Below are 25,866 nucleotides of genomic sequence, written 5' to 3'. Positions count from 1 at the left end.
TGTTCAACCAAGTTACAACTTCACAAAGTTGTAGTTTTCAGCTAATACAATCCAGACTTTCTAGTTTGAATAAAACACCTGACATTTGTTTTCAACATAAAGCAAAAGTTTGTCGTTTTATTCTAAGAGTTTCAAATGAAGCTTCCCCCTTCACTCCCGCCTGAATTCTAATGCATCTTACAAAATTTTATGTATTCATCTTCGGCAGTGGGAGCTGGTATTAGGACAATCAAGAGGGATAGCGAGGCCACTTTTTAAATTCAGCTTAAGCATTTGAAACTATGTATGAAAATAATCATAGAATCACAGAATGGTTAGGGTTGGAAGGGACCTCAAAGATCATCTAGTTCCAACCCCCCTGCCATGGATAGCTAAAAAAAAATAATGTGTGTGAACAGGAAACACATAGCAATGGCGTTCAGTTAACATTGAGGTCTGCACCTCCCAGAAATAGATGCAATAGGAAGCTGTAACAAAACCTGGAGATTCTGAGAAGCCGCCGAAGTTGGGGGAGGAGGGGATTAAACTGAGTTAATATTGTTATGATGGAAGTGGTTGATAAGGCTCAAGAGAAAACAAGATGTTTGGGACTATTTTAACTGAGAAATATATCTAGCTACACTCTATTCCAAAACAGAAGACACCAACACTAAAACTCTACAGAAACCTGAAAGACAGTAACAAGTGGTATTCTTGATACCAAAAAGGCACGCTATGCTACTGAAGCATCTTAACAGTAAAATTTTTAAAATTGTTACACTTCTCTAAATTTTTACTCCAGTCACATAAAACAGAAGAATAAACCTCTTCGTATTCTGACGCATAAGACATCATCTGGTGAAGCACAACATGCTGATTTAAAGAACACAGTCTTAACTGCATCCTTCATTTTTCTTATGTCCTCCAAACGAGCATCTCTCAAGCTTTTACCCTGTAGCCAAAGTTTTACGTGTAGATACATCAGACATTTCCCAGTTCCATCCCCAGATTTAAAGATTCCTACAGTATCTAGAAAAATTAGAATGAATTTTTGAGGTTTGAAAGTACCAGAGAACTAATCAAACAAGTAGAAAGCAGACCCTGACTTAAAGAGACTTCCTTCAGACCCTGGGTCAAGCCATCATTAGGAAGATGAGGCTCGACTGCATTTTTTCTGACTGTAACAATGAAAGCAGTGTGGACATAAAAGCAGTAACACAAGGTGGGAGTGGGTGGGAAGAGAGATAGAAATGGTCAAGATAAATTCTGGAAAAGTGAATCGTTAAGGGGTTCTCTATGCTTTATGCTCTCATCAAAAGCATATTCTTTATATAATTAGGAAGAAAAAAGCTAACTATCTTTCAGGCTGTAGGAATTACAAAGTAGTGTCAGTATTTTACATTCCACAACATCAGTAACAACATCACCAGAAATGTAAGCAGATAAAATACTGAAACCCAGACACCCATCCTCTGAAGAGAAATATTTGCATGAGGGGTAACTTCTCTGAAGCAGTTATTATAGCAAAAGTTTTGTCATTGCCGATATTGCAGAACATCATGGAAGAAGGGAAATAGAAGTCAGTATTATCCAAATGCTAACACATCCATGAGGTGCATCTGATGTCAGTTAGCTGATGTCAGTTGATATGAGTGGGGAAAAAAAAAAAAGCAATAGACAGCAGGCTTCTTCTAGAGAAGCCTACATTAGCTTCAAGCAAGAACTAGCTTATTTTCTTCATATTGGCAAACTTAAGACATTCATTCCCACGAAGAAATTTGATTCTGCTCAACATACATCCCAAGCATTTCAGAGAGCTTTCACTTTTGTACTTGATCTGAATTGGTCTTCTGCAACAAAGAGAACCTAATAGAGGTGGGTCTGTGTGTAATCTTCTAAGGAAAAGAAAACCCTCTGAACTACTGTGCAATCAAACAGACAGCAACATAGACAAACAGAAATTGCCATGACATACTAGGAGAGGTAGTTTCTACTTCCTTGAAAGGCATCTTTTCCAAGAACAATGAGAAAACAAGCAAACCAAAAGAATGGGCATTGGAAGTAGATCTGCCCAAGCAAGAAGCTGTTACAAAAGTTAGAAAATACTAAGATCACTAAAACTTGTGTTCTGCAAGGGATATTTTTTCTTCCCATTCTCTTTTGACCTTGTGAACATATTCCTTTGTATTTTAAGGGGCACAAAGCAGCACAAATACATTCGGAAGTTACTCCGATGAAGCAGTAAAGTGGAGAAAGAGTAAAATCTGGGTAAAGCTGATTGAAAACTGTAATTCCAACATCAGTTATCAGAGATGTGTACCAGTAATTACCACATTAATTTCATTTTTTTTCTATCCAGAGAGTAACAAGTTTAAATGAAGTCACATGCACAATTCAGTACTCTGTTGATATGATCCTTACAAGTGCTTGCAAGCATCAAGTCAGTCACACCATTGCCTCACCCATAAGAAAGCATAACCATGTTCTAACCAAAACTCAGTTACTGTTCTTCCAATGCTTTTACTGTAACAAAGCATGACTGCTTCAGAAAGTATGTTTTGAGACAAGATCACGGACAATTTACCTCTAGTAAGCTGCATGGAAATCGCAGCAAATTGTCACCTATCATTAACACCTACTTTGTGGCTATCACAGCCCCCAAACTATAATGCTTCATACTCCATAAACACTCAAATCTTTCTGGAAGAAGCCTCCTTCCTTCAAGTTTGCCCGTCTGGTACTTCCTAGTTGGTATTCCAAAACTTTTTGTAAACAACCAGTTACACCACTTGATCAAACCTCTGATACAGCATGACAGAGAAACGACATTTAAAACAAAGACAATCAAACTTTGGAGGAATCTCCTTGAGGCACTCAAGTTCAATTTCAGAGAACGCTATTTAGAAAAATATATGCTAGGTAAAAAGCTGTATATAAAAACCTTCTTTACCTCTTATGAACACTTATCAAGAAAGATTACAAGCAGATGGAGACAGAAGGCTAAAATGAGCATACCTACATTCATACAACATGAATTAGGAAAGTTACAATTAGAGATCTTCATGCCATGACATTTAGTCTGAGGTTCAAAATTAAAGTGCATCTATACTAATTTGCAAGCTCTGCTTCTTGATGTCCCCCAGCATGGAATATTTTCATTTCAGGAGGACTGACGCTGGGTCTTTATTTGTCAGAGCATACATAAGCTAACACAAGCTGAATAACTGCAGGTATAAATGGATCTAATTAACCATTTTAAACCACTGTCAATTAAAAAGTAAAAATTAATGAACTATCTTTCTTGTATAATTATTCACTATTTTTTTTAATTCAATCACTTGCTATCTATCCTCATCATTACTGCACATAAAATGCATTGAAAAAACTTTCCAGTAATTTGCTCCCTGAAGGATTTTGGAGGATACTAAAAATTAACTCATCTTGCCAGTAGATCAGTTATAACTGTAACAGCACAGAATAATGACACACAAAGCCAGCGGATCTCAGATTTCTGCTATACCTGCTTATGCTTCCACAGCAAACTTCCCGAAGCTACAATTTTGACAAAGCAATATAAGAAATTATTTGTAGGTGTAGTGGCCGCATGCGCTGCTACCTCAGTCATGCTGTTGGCTCAAAGGCCAGACTCCTCACTCTATCTTTTATTATTTTCTCCCAAACTTCTGAAAGGTCTGTCTCTATCTACAGAAGCAAAAAACAAACAAGAGAGCGGTGATTTCCAGAAGATGACAGCTGGTAAGAAGAGACTGAGTATGTGAAAAAAGTCAATAAAGAGAAGATGTAAAAAGCCAGGGTGCAAGACAGTATCAAGAGACTTTGAGGGGGAAGAGAGACCTAGAGAGAAGAGAAGGAAGGAAGCTGGATATACAACTGCACCAAGAAGAGTGAGATGCATTTGGAAGATTTTGCGTAGGTGTGTTCAATGCTCTAACGATAATCAGAAGAAAGAAGCAAGTTTGCCACATGCTCTGAGAGACGCTAACGTGTTGCTATTCATCAAAACGCGTATAAAAGGAAACTAGCATCTACTCAAGATGAGCGATTACAACATTACAGCGTTCAAAGCCGGACTGCATAACAACAACAACAAAAAATTAATGTTCCAGTCAGACACCTGAAGACCATCATGCAAGCACTAATACAAAAGCAAGTAACTATCCAAATGAACCTAGACAGGCATTTGCTATACAGTGGATCCATACTGTGTAACTATAGGCACATATGAAGTTTAATAAACACTAACCTTGAACAGCCAACAGCCTAGAAAGTTCCATTTCTAGGATGTTTTTCTGGAGTCCATTCTCAAAATTTATCATTATGCTTAACTATGTCTATTATACTGCTAAAACTGTCAAGTTGCGTTTGAGGGGGAGAAAAAAAAAAAGGGTAAGATCAAATGTGATCAAATTACTGACCCTGAAGAAGCAAGGCTTCTGCTAGAAAAGTAATATGATAATAGTCAGTATCAAAAACATATGCAGACAAACTGAAAAACTGAGAAGACTAGTACGTAAACTAATGTAGCGCTAGGAAAGGTTTCACTTTGGTAGCATGCAGAGATTACTATATTTCTTGTACTAAACAGTAATGCCTAGATAGCTCCTATAACAATTGCCAAGAATTACAGAATTCATGTTTACACACAATTATTTAATTACAGCAAGAAACAGAGACAAATATTCGACCACTGTGATTTTTCTGTAGTTATGTTTACTTCAGAAGATATAAGAAAGGCTTTGTGAAAAGAGAAGGAAACTGTATAAATGTATCCTCATTGTCTCCATACAGGTTCCACACTGAAGCCAAACTGAAGTCATCTCAAATTGCTCTCAACTGCAGCCATTTTTTAATAAGAAAAACTAAGATCTCATCAAGAGCGACACACAGAGTAAAGTTTAAAACTAGCGTGTGCTAGTGAAATCTTGCATTAAAATCATTCTCTTCACAAAACTTACAATATAAAGTAGAATATCAATTAAAACCACTGTTTAAAAGCATTTTTTCCAGTCTAGAAGCCTTGCATTGAGCTTGCTCGGATGAAAAGTCAATAAGCAAAGTTTACAAACTTTGCAGAGTTACAACTGTTTTATTAGTAATGACTAAGTTAACTGTTTACATTGGTTGCATAATGTTATACCTAGAACTTAAGCCTCTAAGTCACTGGTTTCAGTGAAAGGCCTTTATCTGCATGGCACAAGCTATTTATCTGGCTCGGCACCATTTTAAAACTTTTGTCTCTAACATTTTTTTTTTTTTTGGTAATCAAATTTTAAACTAATTTCTGGGTTCAGTGATACAAGACTCGAGTTTTCTTTCAGTTCTTTTAAAGAAAGTGGCAACTGTTCTGATCAGGAGTATGCTACTACTTTGTTAGCAAAATACAATTTTTTAAAGAAAACAAAGAAAAATCCCTGAAAGCACCTTAACAAGCTACTTTCACTTTTTCCATTTAGCAAAAGGAAGCAGAGGTACAAGGAGTTTGTCCAGGATTCAATCTCTGCGTACTGTCCTGTTTGTCACAGTGTCTCCTCCAATGAATTATTGTTAAAGATTTCAATGTGCAATTTAAATACATAGCTACTGAAAAATATTTCACCAGTAGGTATAAGCAAAGTAACTTACCACAAAGCTAGTATCAAACCACAGCAGTGGTAAATGAAGTCCACTATCATCATCTTTCTACTGAGTAAATATGAAAACTTTCAGAATCACTAAAGGCATACACTCCTACACATTGGATATTACTGCATCTGCTGACTCCCTTCTAAACCTACTTTGTTGTTTCTACCAATTTACTTGGTATAACATAAGACCTGGCAGCCAGAGGCCCAGTTTGTAAAAATATTTCTTTAAGCCTTCTGCAGAGAAAGCCTGAAACTCAGTTTATTTGTCATTCTTAGCATAATGAATTACATCTGCAGATTAAAAAAAAAAAAAAATATGCATTTTTCCAAAACATTATATAAAAGCATGTGCTTGTTGACACAGAAAACTGATGGTTGCCCTCCTTAATCACTGAATATTCCAGACTTCTTATCTCCAAATTTTCCTCACTACACTCCATCTCTGCTCCTCAATTTGCTGTTGATCATACGAAGTCTCACTAATCTCAGCAATAAGCCAAGTAAACTCAGAAATTGCCTACAGTCAAGCAAACTGCAGGTCTCTGAAAATGAGTTAAAATACGGAATATTAGAATTCCAAAATTAAGTGTGTTTTAATAAAAAACATTAATAGCAGTGCCAAATGCTGTACTATATTCACTCCGTATCAGACCAGGTAGTTTTTGGGTTGTAAGCCAGACAAGAAATGAAACCAACTACCATTCAATATGTTGTTAGAAATATACAGACTGTAAAATTACTTGCTCTTCCTATTTTAACTAGAGTATTCTTAGTAGATATATGTACTAGATTGTAAAAGTTACTTGTTGGTTTGTTGTGGGTTTTTTTTTGTTTCCTCTCTCATTTTTGAGATACTTTTAAACATTTAATTAGAAGGCCAACTAGCTGGTTTAGAAGTTGTGATATTGCAGAAGAATGAATTTAAGCAACCACCTCTTAGTTTTGCTTACATACCTTAAGTGTTGGATCCAAAATAAATGTGTAAGAATGAAAATCAGACATGAGAGTGGACAACAGCAACATACCTTTCTTACAAGTTGCTGAAGTTTTATGGCAAATAAATTGTTACCAGCAGAAGCTTCAAAATTATTTTGAATTAACATATGCTTTTTGTCCAGTCTGATGAGGAAAATGTATCATAGACAGACTTGCTTTTACATCTGTAACAAAACATACCTGTCCCAGTCAAAAGTCCAGCACTCTTCTTTCGTGCATAAGCGCGTAAGTGGTTGGACAGGCTAACAGCACTTGTAAACGTCGTATTGCAATGCACACACGTTCTAAGCTTCACAGGCATACCTATCATTCAAAAGAAAACTATAATCCAGTTCTCTCTTCAAAAAATGAAATTCTCAAAGCGTTGTAAAAAGTTTTCTGCAATAAAGATGGTTTAAAATATATTCACTGCATTGACTCAATTGTTTAGTATATTAGAAGGATCCAAGTTAACCGTTATTAGTTTTCCATCTAGTGCTTTAAGCCAAACCACGTTATTTGAAAAAGAACAGAAAAGAGGCAACTTGAGCCAATTAGGCTACTCTGCATTTAATATCTATTATTAAGCTCCTACAGATCTCCACATTATGAAGCTCTAATCCCAAAATACAATCCTGCAATTTGAATAGCACAATTCTGTTGAAAAAATTCAGAGATTGCAACATTTCCAATACAGAGAATTTAAAAAGTCTAGCTGACAGAGTGGTAATTAAAAGTGTTTTACCCATATGACTGAAGAGCTCAATACTAAATTAGGCTGCTGTTGAAGGCTCAGAGAAAAAGGTGGTAAAACACACCACTGAACAGCTGTTAGACAAAACATTTTGTTCAGTGCATTTTCTGTTCATTACCTTAGATGCTCAATTGATAATGAAAGTTAATGATCTGAAGTTTCTTGATAAAATCTTTGTGCTAAATAAATGATCAACAAAGCAACATGCTATTTATCACAGGAAAACAGTGAAACAATACTGAACTCCTCACTTACCAAAGAAACCATTATAACTTATTCCCTGCTCAACTTCACCATAATGTTTCTCCCTTCGTTTTACCAAACATGTATTTTTTTGGTCAACTGATGAAGTTCTCTACTAATAGATTATTAGAAGAACAAATAGAAAGGCTAAAACTACTCAGCTGGAAAGCCTCTGTTTGCAGGAAAGAAAGAATCCTATTCTCCAGCAGCCCACAGAAGACATGCTGTTTTTTCAGGCAAGTTACAGAAGGAGAACACCCCGGATGGCAAAATATTTTTAAAAACTAAAACCAGAATTAGAAATATTTGTCTTTTTCAGAAAAACAGAAGGATTTCATCTTGATGTTAACTATTTTCTTATTAACTCAACTGGCACAGTGCGTTAGTTGTCAAATTCTGTTACCGCAGCCACAGGTAATTACAGGGCCCCATTCGTAACTGTTAGTACTATGCAAGCATATGTTTATTTTCACCTGGTTGTTCATCACAACCAGACAGGTGCTACCTAGTATTCAGCAGTAAATATTAAACAGAAAGCAAATCGCAGTGTCAGGTTTGGCAAGCTATTCCTTTAGCACTGTTTTTCAAATCATTAAGCCTGTCAAAGATACACTTCCTTTCTTAAACAATCTCCTGTTTTAAAGGACAACCATAGACGTCCAGAAGACATTAAATGTAATTCTGTTCCACCTCTACCATGTCATTTTAGAAAGCCGCCTTTGTTAAGAAATTGATTGCCACACTTTTGTAGTCCCCTAAAAGAACTTCTGAGCACATTGGATTGTTGTTGTTGTTTTTATGTGTTTAAAGGAAGACAAGAATATAGGTGAAAAAGTACTAGGCATTGCCAGTTTTACTAACCTGCACTGGGTAATAACAAGAAAACCAACAGAAACAAAAAAAGTCAGGGGTATAAAATTATAAGATCCTGCTTCTAATCTAAAGAATCCTGCAGCATAATAAGGTGGTGTCCAAACAAGAAACAGGTAAATGCAAGCTCTCCATACACATTAAAAAGGATGTTGTAAGAATTCCCCAAGACTAGAAATAAGTTTTAAGTGACAAGTAGGTTAAAAACATCACTCTAAAAACCTGCTCTATTAGTATACAAAGTATCCAGGAAGCTGATTATAGAACTGTTTCACTAGCACAATTCTCAGTGGAGGGGCAATCTCTGTCCCTATCAGTCAGGGGCTGTGCATTAGAAACCTGCTGGCTACAACTATTCCAACAAAGCTTGACCCAGCACAGGTCTCCACTCAGGATAGACAAGCCCTAAGCAAGCATCAGTTTCTCACAGCAGCCGCAGTTTTGAAACAAACAAGAATCAATCTATGTTGTAAGAGTATATTTGCCTAAAACCATCAAAATTAGTTGACAGTGATTCACCAATTTGGAACATTATGCATGGTATCAACAGTTCTGCTAGTTTGAGCATTGCTGTTTTGCGCAAACCTCAAAGATTTAAATGAAGTAGCTCCCAAACCAGCTGCTTTATATGCCCAGAAACAGGGTGACAAGCCCAAGCATTTCAGAACTGTTAGTCTACCAAATATGCATGGACACTTCAACTTGTTATTGCAGGACGTGTCTTCTTCCTTACAGAGGCTCATTTTGTGTCCGCTTTGAATTTGTATGCCCAGCCATATGCAGAACAGGAACTATGTTCCACGCAAAAAAACCCCAGTGCTGCTCAGGGTTTTTTTTCACTTTAGGAAAAACATGTCAGAAAAATTTGCTGTGCTACCTCTCGCAGTCAGTGTCCTCTGGAAACGAAACAAGAATTACAGAATCCCAAATAAAATATTCTGCACTTGTACATTTTCTATGAATTAAAGGATTCTTTGGAAATGTTGTCAAGACAGCTAGAAACATCTTCTTACCTGACTGCATAGTCAAGTCCATTTTTTGTGGCTGATACATCAATGGACTGTCTTCATTTAATGGAAGAACACATTTCTGAACAAACCTCTTTCTTGCAGTTTGATTATGAATCTTTTGAGGAGAAATATCAGGATTCCTTTCTTCTCCTAACCTCTTATTTTTCAGGAGTTCTATCAGTGTAAGTGACTGATTTTTTTTCCCATCATGTAGTACTGCTCTTGTTTCATCACATTCATTTAGGAAACTCAGCCCTTCTTCCTCCGATGCAGACACAGATGTATCTTCAGTCTTTAGGCCATTATGGTATGCTTCAAGAGGTATAACATTCTGAGATAAAAAGTCATCGTTTGATGCAAATTTCTGAGCAACAAATGGTCTGGGAATAATGCGGCGACTGTTCAAAGCCTTTAGGATTTTTTCATACTTCTCTTCATTTTGCATCATCTCGTTCAGAACACAGATCGGAGACTTGTGCGCATCCCACTTGGTTTTGCCAAGCCTCTTCAGGTGTCCTCGCACATGATTAGACAATCCAATTTTAGTATCGAACCAGCCTCCACAGAGCTGACACGTATGCTCAGAGGAAGTTTCAGATTTCTCAATCGCTGCAAAGACAATAATTTTCATGTTTTTTGACAAATATATGACGTTAAATATTACAATAGCAACTCACAAGGACAAGAGAGACTTTACAAGACAAAGCAAGCCTTGTTTAGTGCTCAATAAATCCCTTTGTCTCTTCTAACAAACCCAAAACTTACCTTTTCTAACACGTTTAACCGGAGTTCCTGTTCCAGTTCTTTTAAAGTGTTGCATTTTGTCACTTGTTGCTATCTGTTCTGGCGAAACAACATGACGGGCTTCATAACTTAGTCCAGCTCTGTGAAGATGTCCTCTGACATGATTGGACAATCCAACACCTGTTTCAAAGGTTGCTGGACAGTATGGGCAGGACTTCTTTTCAAGAGACAAATCAGTCCAGTGGAAAACTGAATTATGCTTTGGCAATGCTGATCCCACATTTTCTAAATTCTGAGGATCATGCAAATCATGCAGGAAGTTACTACCCTCAGCATCTTCATAATACTCAAAATAAAAGCCATCATTCTGCTCATAACTAAGTGAAGATTTATCACCAGCTTCATGATCTTCCATTTTACCTTTGAACATAGGGAATAGGTTTACATGCTCCTGATTAATATCACTGTAAGATTCGTCCTCCATAGACCGTGTAGTGTAATCACATAGTTCAACATTATCCCATGAACTTTCATCCTCCGTTTCATAGCTGTCTTTTTTTTCAGCAGAGTTAAGTTTCTGTAAAACAACAACAGTCATTTTATGCAGAAAATCTGGATAGCAATCCAAATCATCTCCTGTAACAGAGCCTTCCCTCTTGGATTCTTTAACCACTCTTTTTACAGCTACATGCCTACAATCTTTAAAGCCTTCTGCCCTTTTGTAATCAAGATTATTTGAATCCATCACAAAACAATTATTACGGGCACTACATGATGAAGAAAATAAATGTAAAGAACTGACAGAGTTGGACTCCTCCTTTTTTAAATGCAAAGGATAAGAGTCACTAGATTTTTTAATCATCCTGTAGTTTTCACATTTGTGTCTATATAAATAATTATCACTTGTTTTGACACTAGCTTTCTGCTTTGCTGCTTGATGAAAACGTTTAGGTTTCTGTTCAATGCTATCTCTAATCAAAAAGGTCTTGTTTGTAGAATTTAGATTGCACACACTTACAGATGACTGTGAAACGCTTTTCCGAGCCTTCTGTATCCTGTAGGGTCTCTTGTGAAGTTTTGCGAAGTTACTGGACTGTGAAGCAGAGCCAAATGATCTTTTTACATCCTGTTTTAGAACAGAGTTCTTTGGAAAAGTAGAAGATTGTTTGATCAACTGTTTTGTCCTGCTACCGAAATCTAAAGGTTCTTCTATTATGCTGCCTTTTCTTTTTCCTAGTCTAAGATGGCTACCAAAGGGATCAATGCATGATGCTGGATGCAAATATTCCATGTGTTTTTTTAAAATGCTTCTAGCTGAAGTAGTAAAGGGACACATCTTACACATATACATCGATGACTTTTTTGAAGATCCTAAATATGGATCTTTTAAAGATGCTTTCTTCTGTGTTTTCCTCTGGGACATGTCGCTACTGATAATTGAACATTTGACTACTGCTCCATGAGCGATCCCTCGATGGCATTCCAGTTCATTTTCTGTCACAGCCATGAAATTGCATTCCTCGCAGCAATAGTATCTCTTATCTTTTTCATGGGTCTTCGCATGCTGCACAAATGTTTTGGGACAATTGGTACCAAAAACACACTGCGGGCACTGTAACCGTGCACTCCTACCCTCATCCTGAAGTTCTTTCAGCTCACGGATTTCTTCCATCAATTTCTGCCTTCTTTCCTGGTGAATTATCATATGTTTAAGAAGTGAATTACGATCTCGAAATGTCCTTCCACATTCCCTACATGCATAGGGCCTGGGGACATTGAGATGTCGGAAATGACTGTTCCCATCTAAATGGTACATCATATGCCTATGCAGATGTTTCTTCTCCCTAAAATTCACATTGCACTTTGTACAGGGATAAAATGATGGTTCATCAGTACTGAAAGTAGATGGTGACTCAGAATCGTTCTGTTCACATTTATTTTTTAAAGTATTGCAAAGAAAAGTGCTAGTGTGAACAGGAGAAGTATCTTCTGCACAGTTACTAGTGGGACTATAAATGAGCTGCTGGATAGCATCAACAGCTTCCAGCTCTTCATCTGTGGATTCAGGCTTTACTTTACTCAATGAATATTTCTGTGGTTCTACTATTTGTAGCTCCTCATTCTGCTCTAAGAAGTCAACGTTTAGTAGCTTTGATTTACTAGGAATACAACTGGTATCACCAAAACAGTCTTCAGTATAGCGTGTTATTTTACTAACATCCATTTTCCTTTTCCGCTTTTTTTCTAAGCCTACTTTACAGTGAATGGGAGACTTCTCTATTGTTTCTTCATTTGTCATAAGAAACTGTATAAACTCTTTTTGTGGATCCCAGCTGGGATCACATCCCGATCTGAAACCACCTGTACCTGAGGAAACGCCTGTTAACGTATCAACACAATCATCTTTTACGAGTAAATTTTTATCGTCCTCACAAACTTCTACTTGGCCTACTAAAGTGCTATCTACACTATTTCCTACTGATTTTTGTGAATCACAACCAATTGAAGCAGAGGTAGGTAGATTTTTAATGGAATGAGTCAGGTTCTTAGCATGTGCTACATCAGGTAACAAAAATAAAACTTGATGCTGATTTGATTTCTGTGTTGCACTCTTTGCAGGCAGCTGAAGATCGTGAACCACTGTCAAAGTTGAGCAGGAATCTGTGTGATGACCTACAGGCTGTCCAGTGGTTAATGAAACACTGCCTTTACTCATAATGGAAGTCTTAGTTGAGGTGGAGTGTGAAACTGGTCCATTAACAGCAGTTCCTCTAGATAAGATAAAGTTTTCACTAGAAACAGTAGGAGCACCAGTGTGTATAAATAGAGAAGTCTGGCCTCCGCTTAAGGCTTTTTCAGATCTGTCCCTTGATAGCTCCTCAGGCAGAGTCAATGTATTGTTCTTCTGAAATGATGTGTTGCTCTCTTGTGGTTTAGGAATGCCACCTTCTTCCTCAGATATGAAATTATCATCACATAGGATTTCTTCTTCTTCTTTAGCACCAGTGACTTCAGTATTTATCTCTAAATCATCCATATTGCTGGTCTGTCCATTAAGTACATTTACACTAAAAAAAAACAAACGAGAAAAGAATCAGGCAATCAGAGAAATAGATAATGGCAATCTTAACTTACAGTTTTCTTCAGGATCACCCTTCTTCACACTGTAATCTAAAAATATGATGAACCTGTTCAACAGGTATTTTTTAATTTATGATATTCAAGACATGTTTAAAACCAATCAGTGAAGCAATTAAAAAATATACTTTTTTGCTATGCTATATTAATAACCGTACAGCAAATTAGTCACTGCCTCGTATCCCAGTTCAAAAAAGCCTGAACTCCTACTACATGCAACCAAGATGGAGGAAATGAGATTGTCAAAAACTGTGCAAATATGTTCTACATGTACATTAATATAAACCCAGTTTATCTTGAGTTGTTTTCTAGAAGTAAAACAAGTTAGGAGTAAAGGCTAGCCCAACACCTGCTATTCATTTTAGTGATTTAAAAAAAAAAAAAAACAAACAAAAATAAAACCAAACATAACTCCCTTTAGCACCTAGGAAACAAAAACAATCTTTAGTATCTCAAGGTATCATTTGTTTCAAAGTGTTTGTATACAACTGACCTGATGCTACACAGAAGCCTGCAGAAATGTTTACTTTGGTATTAAAGGAGAAAACACAACTAAGCTGATTTTGAACATCTGATTACTGATAGAGACATAGCAAAGGATCAAACTCACTGAAGAAATTAAATGTCTTCCAAAGGACTCTACTTGCTTTAAAATAAATAAATCAGATCCTGCTTATGTTACAAGGCCATTTTAAATGATAAGCAAATAAAATAGCAACTTCTCCAAGGTGGGAAAAAACTCACAATTAGAAAGAAACATTTAATTAGGATTTACCTACCAGAGGAAATCACCATGTTGAATCTAGAGCATAACAATAACAGTATTTACCAGGACAAAGAACCACTACATATCAATTCTCTCTGGGAGGCCTTGTGTATGTCTTTCTACAAGTGACTTTCATTCATACACAAAATCACCTAAGCAATGCTTAGTGAGCACAAAGGAGTTGCCTACACATGAAAATCCACGTGTAATAAACAGGAGCATGAACTTAAATCTAACCTGGCATTTACCTCTTATATGGGTCCTCAGAACACAGTAAGCATACAGCTTTAAAACATCCATCCAGGAGCTGGAAACATCTATCTATATTTTACTGAAATCACGTTTTATTTAAGAGTACTACTACGCTTTGATCTTTTGGGAGATTTGATTCCTGTCATCCCATACTTAGTTTCAGTTACTAATTAACATTTTGAAGAGAGCTCAGTTAAAAGGAGTCATTACCTAGATTCTTTGAATTAAGATGTTAAAACTCACAACTAATATCCATGGCTCCCTGCAATGGTCCTTCATGGAAATCAAGGAAGACCACACTTGACATCCTTTTTTTCCTAAGAAGAGAAAACAACCTGGTAAAACACCACCACTTTCATCTTTATACATCACACTCTAAAACGTGTCCAGCATTTCTATTAGTTTTTCAATTCAACATTATGATAGCTATCCATGCAATTCAATGCTAGCTATGGCCTCACGGAAATTGCTGTGTTTGCTTTGTTTCAGATCAGCAAAAGGACAAAACAAATATTTTAAATTCCTTTAAGGCTGTAAAAAATAAACCTTAATATAATATGATTTATTTACTATTTTGAAGATAAACATAACTATATTTGGAGTAGAAGTATAATGAAAAAACTTTACCATTAAAAAATTTTCTTTGCTACTCAATCACCGGACTAGCCAATTTAGAAATACAGCAATGCTCATGTCAAATATATAATAAATGCTTAAAGTGTATGAAATATTTTATTGTATTTTTTATTTATTATTTATTTTATTTATCTATAACATAACTTTATGTAAAGGTTCTACTAGACACCCAGGTTTCTCATCTTCCCATTTCATAGAATTTTGCATTTCTTTGCTGTTTTGAGATGGGTCATTTTCACCACAATAAAGACTTCCAATAAGATCACATTCAAAGCTATCACCCTAAAATGGTGATAATGCGTCACCCAGCAGGAGTCTTTACATCAGGTAGACAAGTCAGAAATGGGCAATGCAAACATGCACTAGGAATCGGTAATGCAAAAGTCAATTAAAAGAAGTGCAACCTCCAAGCAATGCACAACAGCTCCAACAACTTTACAACTGAACAGTGTAAGCTTCATAAAGTATCAGACAGCAGAGTACAAAAATGTTCACAGGAAGTTTAGAAGAAATTTACTAAGCCAATTTTGCTTGAAAGGTGTGTGTTTTCCTCGGTTTATTACCGCAGAGGTAGACAAACGTATGCTCAGTCAATTTGAGAGTCTATTAGCTTTTCTCAACAGGAAGCAACGTTGCTAACGAAGTGGTAAATTCAGTGTTAATGAGTGGCTTCACTGTTACCACCTCTGAGGCAAAACCTTCCAGGTTCCAAGTTCCACCCATCTGTTCTGGTGTGAGGGGTTCAGAGGAAGAACAGACGCTTCCCATTTAAAGCAACTTCATGGGTACCCTCCTAACAGCGGGGAGGCAAACTGCGAACACGGTGCCTCCTTGGAGAGTGCAACCTCGTTATCAGAACGGCTCCCGAAAACTTCTCACAGGTTTACATGACAAAGACAAAACCATGCTGCTCTACATACAAAACCATGCTGACGTTAAATATTAGTGTTAAAGCTTCAGTTAAAAAGGTGGCTGGAGCACCATATGATCACCTTTCAATGGAGACTGTGTTCAGAGCTAACATGAGCAGTATATAAAACGTTAGACAATGCAATCTTGTAACAGGCTCCTTTCCATATTGTGTAATTATGGCGATTGTGAACTATTCCATATGGATCTGATTAGAAGTCTTCTATGGTAATACAGCTGTCCCTATAGATTTCAGTCTTTGAATCAAGCCTGAAATGTTAACTGTATCAATAATACCACTGTTACATTTTAATAATTTTCTGCTAATTATCACATTTTTTCTAGCTATCAGGGTGGTACAATTCACTATTTTACGTGGAGGAAAACAACAAGAAAATTAGCAGTTTTTAACACCGTGGTATTAAAGAAAACATAAAAAATAACTTTTTAAATTACGGTAATGTAAAGTCTTGTGATGACACTGAGCCAAGATGCAATACTTAATTTACATTATCTGCCCCATGTGTAGAAACTTATGCAGTAACAACGATAGGTGTAACTAGACACAAGCAAGAAGACATTCCACATAATGCCACTGTTTCTGAGGAAACTTTACCATCTAACTCATACCATTCAAGAAGAGCAACACCCAAACTGAAACGCTACCTAATCTGAATGCTCTGGGGTTAAAAAAAGAAAAAAATCAACCACTGTAACAACTAAGATGTAACCAAGGTTATGCAATATTCTTTGCTTATTTCCATCAGTTTTAAAATTAATCTTCTCTATACCATATCGGCAATACACAAATTATTAATTCTGTCAAAATACACAGTAATTAATCCTTAGTGTATTTTAAAAATTAAACATTGAGATCAAACTTTAAATTTGCTGCAAATAGTGCTTGTCATATCCTGTACCAGGGCAAGCATGATACAGTTGAGGTAATTTTTATTTAAGCACATAGTACAATATACCTAGGAGATATATAAGTGTAGAAACGGCAATGCTCAAAAAACCTACACAAACATTTACAATCCCAGGCTCATACCTTTGAAACACCCTTTATCTAAAAGGTTAGGCCAAATTCAATTCAATTATTTCAGTTAAGCCTAGAATGACTGCAGTGCAGTTCACAGTGTTACTCCTGGTTTACACAATACACTATTTACTTATAGGAATTATTTCATATCCCAAAGTTAAAACCAATCAATTATTTAGACAACTAAGCCGCATTCCACTCCTAATTTAGTACTTTTACATTTACATATTTTAAAATACTCTTTTTCTTAATAAAATATCATTTTAAAATCATAATGAGTTCTGCATATAGGACTGCCTGTGGCCAGATAGTAAGCATTAAAAAAGCGTAAGGTCAGATCTATCTTCAAGCTGACAGATCATCATTTAAATGCCTTAAGCTTATCTTATTGTCTCAAAAATCTTGAACATCAGTATTTTTGCAAACTATCAGCACTTGCTATAACACCCTTACTACACTACATCTTGAGGTTACTACAGAAGAAATGAGGTGATAATTGCATATTAACATAATTATTCAGTAATCCCTCTGAGCGAGCTTCCTAGGTCACTCAGTAATTCAGGTTAGATGCAACCTTCCTGTCATCAGATCTATGCTGTCCACTTTCTGTTCATTAATAATTCTTTTTGATAGGAACATACTTAATTCCATTGTTCTATGTACATTATTAATTGTATTTATTACCAGTAGGTTTATGACACTTCCAACTTCTTATTTCATAATGACAACTTTCACTATGTAATGGGGTCACACACCAAATTAAGAGTATTGTCTTCATGCAAACTCAAAACTTACACTGCAGTGCTAAGTGTACTATGCTGTTGCCTACTAGTAGCTGTAGTAAGAGATTTGTCAGTTTCTGTTACAAAACCCACTTTATTTTACTAGGATTTACAATAGATTTGAAAGCACACTAGAGCTGAAAAATTAAGGTGGAAGAATTCGGCTGAGTTTGTGAAAAGCCGTAGTGCTTTTACGTGTTTTGATAGCAAGTTTCTCATTAAACTCATAAATATAAGCCAATGAGCTAAAAGAACAGAGTGACAATATTAAGTGGCACAAAACCTTATGAGCCATCCCCTAAACGGATTGAATTTACTCAGCCTAGTTAAAGTAACTGAAGAAATATAGTGTCTTTCAGCAGTGCTGTAATGAAGGTAAAAACATACTTGGCCTGTGCTAGGTAATTCCTCGTAAGTCAAGCTCTTTAAGCAGATTTGTGAATAATCAGGACACTCAAGGGATTATTCAAATATTCAAGAGATAGGAAAGGTGTTTCAGGTTTGCGCTATTCCCATTTAGATTTTTCTTCAAGACTTTGTTATGCAAATAGAGAAAACTAACAAAATCTATCATTTTATCCACAAGCATTCCTGTAATAAAGCCTTCTCAAATGACAGATGATATTACAGATGATGGAACCAAAGTCACAGATTTTTAGTCAACAAACAACAGACCAGAGAGAGCCTAAATACATCATGGCATAGGACTAAAGAGGCGTCTCCTTGCATTTCACCCCAAAACACAGTTTATTCCTTTAACTTCATCACAGCAAATGTCAAGCATGGAGCTTCCATCAAAAGTGAAATGTTTAAAGAACCTTTAGAAAATGAAGGTTTGTACAGAGTAATAGAGTATTAGCATAAACTAGCCATGTCTTGACAAAAAAAAAAAAATCCAAGTTATTTAGCAGACAGCTAGACAGTATTTTTGCCTCTTCCACATAGTAATGCACACAGTTCACACCTCCTGAGTTTTGGCTGTTACCTAGCATTATGAATACCCAAAGTCAGTGAAATCATGATACTCTGATCATTAGAATACCTACTACTTGTTTTCCAGGTCCATCTGCCCTTCAGATGGAAGGAGAACCACAAAGCCTGACAACCAGAGTGACTCACCTTGCTGTCCTCCAGCTCCTCTCTCTGCTTGCAAATTAAGCTGTTGAAAATACATCCCCTTCTGCACAGTAGACATTGACTATTTGCAGACTGCCTTATTTAAGTCTGAAAACTACAGATTCACCTGAGTAATTGTGGATTTTTTTTTTTTAAAACTTCTGTAGTGAAGAGACAGCTTGTTTAGTACACCCAACACCATGAAACTGCCCTCCCACACCTACTTTACATGGAAGTATATGGTTATTAATGTAACTACAGTCTGAGAAGTTCCACTGAAAAATAATTATCTTCAATTCAGATCCATAGTTGTTCACATGAAAACACAAACATCAGAAAACTCTCATAGCTAATCAGACTCCCATATTAAAAAATTATTTTTTAAGCAGCAAGAGAAATTACTGATACAACACTAAAAAGTTGTATTATGCCTAAAAATACAAAATTATTGCCAACTACAGTATAACCTTTAGTTACATTGTTCAAACATTCCTTGAGTTGTCATACCTCTGTGGAAAAACTTGACCAAAGAGAAATTCTGAATTATAGAAGAGTCATTATACAACCGCAGCCCATCTTTTCAGTAAGGTTATAGTCGGGAACATCAATCCAGAAGCACACTTTTTCAGAAAGTTTATTTATGTGAAGCATTGTTTCTATTGAAACAATGTCTTCAAATGCTGTGTGTCAGGTAGTAAGGAAAAAAAAAGTTTCCTTAAAACCGTCCAAATTTCAGAAATTTAATTTCTGGTCTAAAATGTTTAAGAGTGATATTTTAACATCTCACATGTGAAAGGAAACAGTATGCAACTGAAGGATGTCTGTCTTACAATTCAGAAATCATAGAAGAGAATACCCTTACTGCCACCGACCATTCTTAATCTTATTCCTCTAGTATTGATTTGCTTGGGAAAATAAACCGGTTTGTCGCAATGGGGTGCATCATGCTAAAATTCAATACTGAAATCAATACAATAAATGACAACGCAATTTAAGTGTCACAAGAATCAGATGTATGACTTAAAAAAAACCCCTCCTCTAGTTCTAAGTGTTAATGCAGCAGTTTAAGACCGTTTCACTGGTAGAGACTTTTCAAAGTGAATCAGGTATTTCTAAAAGATGCCTAGCCAGTACGAAAAACCAAGACTTTGAATCTGGTAATTTAAGAACAGTCACACATTGCCTGGAAACTCCACAGGCTTCTTAACTCCCCCCAGCATTCCACAACCCTGTTCATAGAGGACACCCAAGTACTTAAGTCTCCACCATTCTGCAGCTCTTTGTCTATTTTGAATTTTTAGTAGTATGGTCTAGTTGGAATTGCACTGCCATTAGTTTCTAAAGATAAGAACTACAATTAAATACTGAATTTTCCTAAATGCAGACATACATGGCAATGACTAACAGCAGTCCAGTAAGAGACACAAAAGTTTTGTGAGACTTTATGCTTTGTGATGATACACTTTCTCTCCAAAACTGGTAACTTACTTTTACATGCATAGATAAATTATTTGCCTTTATGTCAATCTCACATGCTCACATCTTTTCTCTCTGTAAAGTAAATGTCTTGAGAAAACACTTTTTGTCTCTTTCATTTCCATTACCTGTGTTTTTCAGTCAAATGTATTCTTAAGCCTCAAGTATGGTAACAAAAATTGCTTTTATTTAGACACAATACAATGAATAGTTTATTTTATTAACCACCAGCATTACAAACCAAGAAAGTTTTTCCTCATGACAGTCTGTAAATAAAAGCCCTGCTCCCATCCTTGTTGTAAGACAATATTTTTGGAGGCAAGAGGAGAAGGCTTGGTAGGATCTCATCAAGGTGTACAAACATCTGAAGGGAGGGTACAAAAAGACGGAGTCAGACTCTTTCCAGTGGTGTTCAGTGATAGGACAAGAAGTAACGGGTACAAACTAAAATAGCTGAGTTTCCATCTGAAAACAAGGAAAATTTTTTACTGTGAGGGTGACTGGTACAGGTTACTCAGAGAGGCTGTGGAGCCTCCATCCTTGGAGATGTTCAAGAGCTGTCCAGACAGTAGGGTTCTGGGAAAGCTGCTCAAGGTGACCCTACTTAAGGCAGAGGATTGTGTAAGATCTCCACAGGTCCCTTCCAACCTCAACTATTCTGTGACTGTGCTTTAGCACACTTTGCCACACAGTATCTCAATTCTTGCTTACTTTACTCATGTTCAGAGTGCTCCGTACGCTCAACTATCCACTTTTTTATATCATTTCAAAATATCAGCAATAAAGGCACAAGAGTATTTTAATTAAAAAAAAAGTTTCCAATCACTAACTTCAGATTTATCATTGACAGCTTAAGAATATTACACAAAAATAATCGGTATACAGCAAAAGTGCCTTCTCTCTATCCCAAGTTATGTAGAATATATTCACAGCAAGACTATAACTTGATGACCCTCTCCCTTCTATTTCTCTTCCAGTGTTCCTGTTTTCTAGAGTACTCTCACTAAATAAAATAGTATTATCACTCACTAAGTAAAGTAATATTATCACACTCAAATTTATAGACATGCATTTCCCAAGTCCCACCTCATTATCTATCAGTATTTCTACAATTCAGGACTTTGCACAGGATGAATGCCTTTTCTATGTCACAATTTACTTAGATGCCTTCTTGATATGTCACGCCTCAGAGGGGCCTAAAGATCCTGGATTCTTAGTGTCAGCTTTTCAGGCAATAAAATAAAAATATTTCCTCCTCATAGAAGCCACTCTCACCAGGAGTGCTGTTGTAACTCTGACTACAATCAGGCTGTATCCAAGGCTAAACAACAGCCAGCTCTTCTATTACCCACTTGAGGAGGGGAATCAGGAAAAGGAAGGAAGAGTTGTGGGTTGAGATGAGAACTATTTAATAATTGAAATAAAATAAAATGGAAATTATTATTATTATTAATAACAACAACAACAGACAAGTGATGTATAGTGCAATTGCTCACCACTCCTTCCCTGATCAATGCCCAGCCCGTTCCTGGCTAGCAATCCTGGAATAGGAAAGTCCCGAAACAGCAGTCCCAGAATAGAGAAAGCAGGCCTAGGGAGCACAATGACAGAAGAGACCCTCCAAGGACAGCAACTGCTGAGAAAGAGAGCCCGTCCTCATCAAACTTTTCAATTTATAGTAAGCATGACGTTACATGGTACGGAATACCTGTTTGCCAATTCGGGTGTCAGTCACCCTGGCCAAGCTCCCCCCGGGTTCTTGGACATCGCTGCAAAAAACAAGTTGAAAAGTCCTCCATCCCTATGGATACCTTCATACCATGTCTGGCTACAAACTAAAACAAAGTGTCTTATCAATTTTGTTCTCACCCACCTGGGTACTGCAGTCTCCTTAAAAATGCAGCTTACTTTAGAAACACAGATTTTCTGAACAAAAACCTGATTCTATGATTCTATCCCAGCGAAACCAGGACAAACTCCAGTCACAGTGAGACATTTCACAAAGGGCACATGCTTAGCAAATGTCCTGGTTTTGACTGGGACAGAGTTAGTTTTCTTTTTTAGCAGCGGGAAGAGCTCTGTGTTTTGGATTTGGTAGGGATTTGTTATGAGAAGAATGTTGATAGTGCACTGATGTTTATAGTCGGTGCTGAGACATCGAGGACCTTTCAGCTTCTCATGTTTTGCCAGTGTGCAGGAGCACAACAGGCTGCGGGGAGCACAGCTGGGACAAAGGGCCCACAACTCCTCTTACAGTTTGAATTTAGATTTAGGATTGAGGGTCAAATTGGTCAATGGAGTATTCCATATAATGCAACGTCTTGTCCGGTACATAGAGGAGGGTTGATGGGGAAGTTGGAGTTCTCCCTTTTGGGGAATTATCTTGGATTTTTGGTCTCTCTGAGTTCTCTCTCTCTCCCCAGGGATGGAGGAGGCTGAGCAAGTGGCTGCGTGGCTGGACGGGTAAAATTATGACAGGAAAGTAGCTACATACTTCCAGGCTCCAGTCTCACCACTACAGTCCTTACATGGGGGATAATACTATAACGAAGGACCCGCTGTCATTGCAGAAGATTTCGGCTTGCAGAGGAGAGGAAGTAGTCGCAACATGGAGCCATATGCTGTCAAATTACTGTGCTATACATTGGAATTATGCTTTTCTTTGCAGCAAAGTCAATTTAACTAACTCCTGCCTTCCTCCACTCCCACACGGTCCTTCTTTCACACTTTATCAACAAGTTCATTATCCAGTTTCAAAGGCTGGGACCCAGGCACTGCTGAATCGGCACAATCCAGAGGCAAACGACTGTGAGTAAGGGCACAAACCTTTACTAACTTTGTTATCAGAAAAATCTACTGGGGAATATTTTCCTAAAATTTACATCAATAAATAAAAATGTGAAAATGCAAAGAACACTTCAGATGGTAAAAATGCAGCTTTGGCAGTCCTCTATTTAACTGCAAAAGACAACATTATGAAGAACACTACCATGAAGCAAATTTTATGTTCTAAAATTACTTGAAGTACACTACTCAATCGAAGTAAAATGCTAGAAGTAAATGCTAAAATAATTCAACTGGGGAACATTGAATACATCTTCTGAGAATACTATTAACACAAGAAATGCTCTTAAATTACATCAGACATGATAGCTAGATTTTCCATAGAGATATACAAATGCAAATCCTTACAGTAGGTTAAATAAAAAGTATTTTCATTTCTAAAACACATCACTAACTCTTAGAAATTTAAAAACAAATCTACTTCCCCATAACCTATAGTTCTACAGAATCAAAGTCACTTTATCTGCTCACAAACAAGTCCTTTTGAAGCCAGGTACTGCCACCAAGTGGTGGTGAAATTCTGTATGCAAATCTAATTATTGCCCACATGTAGAAAACACAGAACTGAAAGCGTTCCTCCAGCCACCAAGTATGAGCAATGGGGTACTAATACAAAGACATTTAAAATTAATCAAAACAGAATCTACAGAATTTTCATATCCAAACCTAAAACTGATTTTCGATTTAAAACAAAGGATTTTCCTACAACTCGGTCTTTCTGTTCAGATACCTTGTGTGAGTAGTTGGGTAAAGAACCTTTTCTTCCTATCCAAATCCAATCTATCTATCTATCTATATCTATATATATCAATGAACTGACTCTAGTAACTAGCTGTTTTCCCTAACTCTATACAAAGCTCCAATGATTAGAACTACACGGCCACAGAAGTCTTATTTTCACTGTAATCACAAATTTCAAAGAAAGGTGAGTTGAGTAACTGAAGCTAAAGACCTCTTAAGGTATAAATATCCAGCTTGTTATTTGGATAAGCGATTCAATGTACTTTTGTTAGTATGTAAAGATCACAACAAGACAGGGAAGGATTTTTAGAAGTCAGGTATATTTGATTCTTTTTATAAGAATATTTCTCAAGTTCATTAAACTACATTGTTAGTTATCTGCATGAACTAGTCCTGAAGCGTGAGTCCTACAGGTCACAGATGAAAACTTGCATGACAACAACATGATGCTGCATAATGGATTTACAGTATAACTTTCTTAAAGACGATATAAAGAACAGGTTAACTCAATTTTATTGAGACAGATCTTTGAGCATGACATACCTTTCAAATTTGGAAAAATTCTGACCTTATTTCCTACTATATTAAATAAAAGTTCTAATTCTTATTATCCAGCATGATCTGAAATACATCTAGCAATTTCTCATGCTTTTTGCTTTTTTGGCTAACTATTTCCTGTACATATTTTAATAATACCACAAATTTTAAGATTGTTTCTCCTGCTAATGTAGAGACATTTCTTAAATCCTAAAGCACGCTATCTTTCTCAATTATAAAAAGACTATCTGAAATGAATGCTCTGCTTTTACTCATTTAATTTAGAACCTTAGTGTACAAAATTACATTAGTGATACTCACTCATCCTTACCAGCAAACTGGCTCTCATCATCCCCTACGTTCTTTCAGTGACCAAGGGTTAAAAAGCTAACAAGATTGTAAGTAACAGTGCCAGGTAAGGCCAAAAAACATCTTGTACCTTTTTAGATTAAGAACAAAAAAAAATCCGTCAACTTGGAGAAAGTTATCAACCTTACTGATAAACGTATGAAATAAGAGTTTCTAAAAGACTCAAAGCTATATAGCTCTTTACATGACCAGAGGAACAGGCAAAACTCGTAATTCCACGTGACAAGAAAAGATAAGGTCACTCTCCTAATAATTAGGTTTGTTTGTTTGTTTGGGTGGTTTGGCTTTTTTTTAAAAGGCATCACCGTAAGTGATTTAATAGCAGGAAACTCAACTTCACCTTACCAGGATAATATGAACAAAATGAATATTGTATGAGATTCCTATCTGAGCCAAAGAAACATAAATCCTACATATGCAAATTTATCCTGTGCAGAATTCACAGAATCATAGAAAGGTTTGAGTTGGAAGAGACCTTAAAGATCAGCTAGTTTCACTCCTCCGCCATGGGCAGGGAAACCTGCCACTAGATCAGGTTGCTCAAAGCCTCATCCGACCTGATCTTGAACATTTCCAGGGATGGGGCAGCCACAACTCCTCTGGACAACCTGTTCCAGTGCCTCACCACCCTGAGAGTGAGAAATTTCTTCCTTATATCTAATCTAAATCTACCCTCTTTCAATTTAAAGCCATTGACCCTTGTCTTATCACTACATGCCCTTGTAAAAACTCCCTCTCCAGCTTTCTTGTAGGCCCCCTTTAAGTACTGGAAAGCTGCAATAAGATCTCCCCAGAGCTTTCTCTTCTCCAGGCTGAACAACCCCAGCTCTCTCAGCCTGTCTTCATAGGAGAGGTGCTCCAGCCCTCAGATCATCTTCATGGCCCTCCTCTGGACCCGCTCCAACAGGTCTATGTCCTTCTTATGTTGAGGGCCCCAGAGCTGAATGCAGTACTCCAGGTGCGGTCTTGCCAGAACGGAGTAGAGGGGCAGAATCACCTCCCTCGACCTGCTGGACACACTTCTTTGGATGGAGCCCA

General features: G+C 36.8%; 1 protein-coding gene across 9 annotated transcripts in view; it reads right to left on the bottom strand.

Annotated features, from left to right (window-relative positions):
• ZNF644 (zinc finger protein 644) overlaps positions 1–25,866 on the bottom strand; it is an 81,389-nt gene that overhangs the window by 3,335 nt on the left and 52,188 nt on the right. For 5 of the 9 annotated variants that reach the window (XM_086617922.1, XM_086617920.1, XM_086617921.1 and 2 more), the window contains 3 exons: positions 14,587–14,693; positions 10,242–13,288; positions 9,480–10,085 (listed from right to left, as the gene is read on the bottom strand). In XM_086617922.1, the coding sequence (XP_086474048.1) occupies positions 9,480–10,085; positions 10,242–13,257 (3,622 nt within the window). In that variant the 5' untranslated portion in view covers positions 13,258–13,288; positions 14,587–14,693. Of the gene's footprint in view, positions 1–5,660; positions 5,683–6,800; positions 6,924–9,479; positions 10,086–10,241; positions 13,289–14,586; positions 14,694–25,866 lie in introns of those variants that run through there. The other 4 variants (XM_086617929.1, XM_086617926.1, XM_086617925.1 and 1 more) reach the window with 4 other exon arrangements.

Source organism: Tauraco erythrolophus, chromosome 10 (genome assembly GCF_009769465.1).
Source record: "Tauraco erythrolophus isolate bTauEry1 chromosome 10, bTauEry1.pri, whole genome shotgun sequence".
NCBI classification, from domain to species: domain Eukaryota; kingdom Metazoa; phylum Chordata; class Aves; order Musophagiformes; family Musophagidae; genus Tauraco; species Tauraco erythrolophus.
This window is presented reverse-complemented; position numbering and strand designations above follow the sequence as displayed.